Source organism: Lathyrus oleraceus, chromosome 1 (assembly GCF_024323335.1).
Source record: "Lathyrus oleraceus cultivar Zhongwan6 chromosome 1, CAAS_Psat_ZW6_1.0, whole genome shotgun sequence".
Classification (NCBI taxonomy): domain Eukaryota; kingdom Viridiplantae; phylum Streptophyta; class Magnoliopsida; order Fabales; family Fabaceae; genus Lathyrus; species Lathyrus oleraceus.
The window spans coordinates 391,849,042-391,852,286 of record NC_066579.1 but is presented as its reverse complement, the minus strand read 5'-3'; the positions used below and the strand labels follow the sequence as shown (position 1 = coordinate 391,852,286).

General features: G+C 37.4%; 1 protein-coding gene across 1 annotated transcript; it reads right to left on the bottom strand.

Moving 5' to 3' along the window:
- Positions 1-308: 308 nt before the first annotated feature.
- LOC127109792 (uncharacterized) lies at positions 309-896 on the bottom strand. The gene has a single exon (XM_051046067.1). It carries the CDS (start codon positions 894-896, stop codon positions 309-311), a length of 588 nt encoding a protein of 195 aa, XP_050902024.1.
- Between the last annotated feature and the right edge of the window lie 2,349 nt (positions 897-3,245).

The window sequence follows — 3,245 nt, the reverse complement described above, 5'->3', positions numbered from 1 at the left end:
TCAGATGCATAATGACCGATCTTGTTATAGTTGAAGCACTTGATTTGTGATTTGTCACACCTTGACCATGAATTTCCTCTTCCACGACCTCTTGTTGCTTGTGGATTCCAACTTCTTTCTCCATTGTTAGAGTATTTGTTGTAACCGCGTCTTCCTTCTCCTCCATGTCCTCGTCCACGCCCACGATCTTGGCCTTGACCTCGTCCTCTTTGGCTCTTGTAATTCGCATAATTTGTTTACTTTACATTGATTTGTAGTAATTTCTCCATAGCCTCCTTTTGTTTAATTTTTCTCTTTTGTTTTTCATCTTATGCTCGTAAGGAACCCATGAGTTGCTCAATAGTCATGGTCTTTAAATCTCTATTTTCTTCAATGTTGGTAACAATGAAGTCGAAACTTGGATTTAAAGTGCGAATTATTTTCTCCATGACTTTTACATCATCAACATCTTCGCCATTTCTTTTAAGTTGATTGACTATGGCCAATACTCGAGAAAAATAATCAGAAATTGACTCAGACTCTTCCATAAATAAACGTTCAAAATCACCTCTAAGAGTATGAAAACGGATATTTTTCACCTGTTCCACTCCTTTGTTGCAAATTTGAAGTTTGTCCCATGCTTCTTTGGCCGTCGTTGTGTTGGAGATAATCTCAAATGTATCTTCATCTACCGATTGATAAATAAGGAAGAGAGATTTCTTATCTCTCTTTCTTGACTCCTTCAATGTCTCCTTTACACCTTGGCTTAGCGAGGCTTCATCTTGCTCCTTGAAGCATTTCTCAATGATATTCCACACATCTTGAGCTCCTAGTAGCGTCTTCATCTTGATACTCCAATTTTCATAGTTGCTCTTTGTGAGCATTGGCATTTGGAAAGGGAAACCTCCATTCGCCATTTTTTTCAGGACCTTGAAGCTCTGATACCACTTTGTAGGAAATAAACCTTTTTTGTGTTTAGGAAAAGTGTGTGGGAATATTAGAGGCTTGAATAGAAATTTGATAGGTAGGAGAATTATTTATGGAAGAGAGAACTTTGTATTTTTTCTTGATACAAAAGTGTAGGATTACATCTCTATTTATAGTACTCTAAGGAGAACTCTAGACACACTAATTCTAGAGAGTTCTCAACTCTAGACATTCGAAGAGTATTCTAGAAAATATTACAATCTAAGAAATATCTAGACACTCCAAATACTACAAAACTTTTCTAGATACATTACCCAAAATAAATTAAGCCCAAAATAACTAAGCCCCAAATCAAATAAAAAAGTTAGGTTTAAATCAAGTTTAATATTTCAACACGACAAAGATTATATATTTGTACTATCATGCATCCGAGCTATATTTTCTACATAGTTCTTAATAAAGAATTCTCAAGAGTTGTGGATTGTATCACAATCGACAGCCTGCTATTTTTCCTTTCTTTGGAAGACAACCTATGCAGATTTGTCGGTCAACGACCTTTGTCACAAAAGGTGAATGCCAGTGACTCCGATATGTCAAAGCATGCTGCAGATTCATTTAGCCTAATATACGAGACTCCACAACTATGATCCAACTCATCTATGTCTTCGACAATACGAGGGATTTTTAAGGTGGAACGTTATAACTATCACTAGAAATCAACGAAGTTTAATTTCAGGCTGGACATGAGTGATTCTGCGAAGGCAAATAGGTCAAGTAAATAAGAACCTCTGACCGAGTTGTGTTAATTGAAACCTCTAACCGAATAAAAAGTCCAACTAAATAAGAACCTCTAAAAAATTGATCAAGTAGATAGAAACCTCTGACCGAGTTTTGTTAATTAAAACCTCTGACTGAATCAAAAGTCCAAATAAATGAGAACCTATGGTAAATTGGTCAAGTAAATAGAAACCTCTGACCGAGTTATGTTAATTAAAACTTATGATTGAATCAAAAGTCCAAGTAAATAAGAACCTCTTGCAAATCGGTCAAGTAAATAGAAACCTCTGACCGGGTTATGTTAATTAAAATCTATGACTGAATCAAAAGTCCAAGTAAACAAGAGCCTCCTGCAAATCGGTCAAGTAAATATAAACCTCTGACCAGGTTATGTTAATTAAAACCTCTGACCAAACCAAAAGTCTAAGTAAATAAGAACCTCTGGCCCAGTCAGGTTGACATACATCTAATCTTAAATGAAAGCCCAAGTTAATATACATATGACATTCCGTTCAAATTAATATGCCTCTCACCTTAAACGGTTTGGTTGAATTATCCCCGACCAAACATGGATACCTGCCATGATCCATCCAAGATTGATCGATATGTGTTTAAAATGATGAGACCCATCAATCAGTAAGGCTAGAATCACTAGGGATTTGAATCCATACGGTACAAACCTCAGCTATAGATAAGCTAAGATCCGTTTGGGGCCGGCCATTCTATTTGATTTCCATATGAATAAATCATTTGTTATCAAAGAAATAAATTTCATTAAGGTTACATAACAATTATAAAAAGACTAACATGGTCACAAAATAAAACAATCTCATGGGAGCTCAAAAATTATTGTCAAAGGATTAGGAAAAACATCCAAAGCATTACAAAATGCATCCATAAAGGATGAATAATGATAAAACGATTGTGAACCAATGCTCCGATGAGAACGATATCTGACTTTAATCACACTAAATATTCTCGGGAATTGGACCCCAACTCACCCGGGTCATGTAAAGAATGAAGCAAGATATACTCAGAATTTGCCAACCTATGAACGTCTCAATCTTTCAGGATTTGATTACTACTAATATTCAAAAACCCACCCCGGCTATCACGATTCAAATAAAGGCCAAGCGTTGGCGTAGTTAAAATGGAACGTCAACTGGTCGAAATTCCACTAGGGCTCTCTGACTTCTCCATGTCTAGAACCTACCGGGTTCTACGATGACAATTGGTCGAGATCCCACAGGGGCTCTATGACTCCTCCATGTCTAGAACATACTGGGTTCTATGACAATAACGTGTGGGATCCACCGGGGCTCTCTGACTTCTCTATGTCTAGAACCTACTAGGTTCTACGACGACAACTGGTCGAGATCTCACAAGGGCTCTCTGGCTTCTCCATGTCTAGAACCTACCGGGTTCTATGACGATAACGTGTCGAGATCCGATTGAAGGCTCTCTGACTTCTCTATGTATAAAACCTACCAGGTTCTACGAAGATAATGGGTCAAGATCCCACTAGGACTCTCCGACTTCTCCATGTCTAGAACCTATCGGGT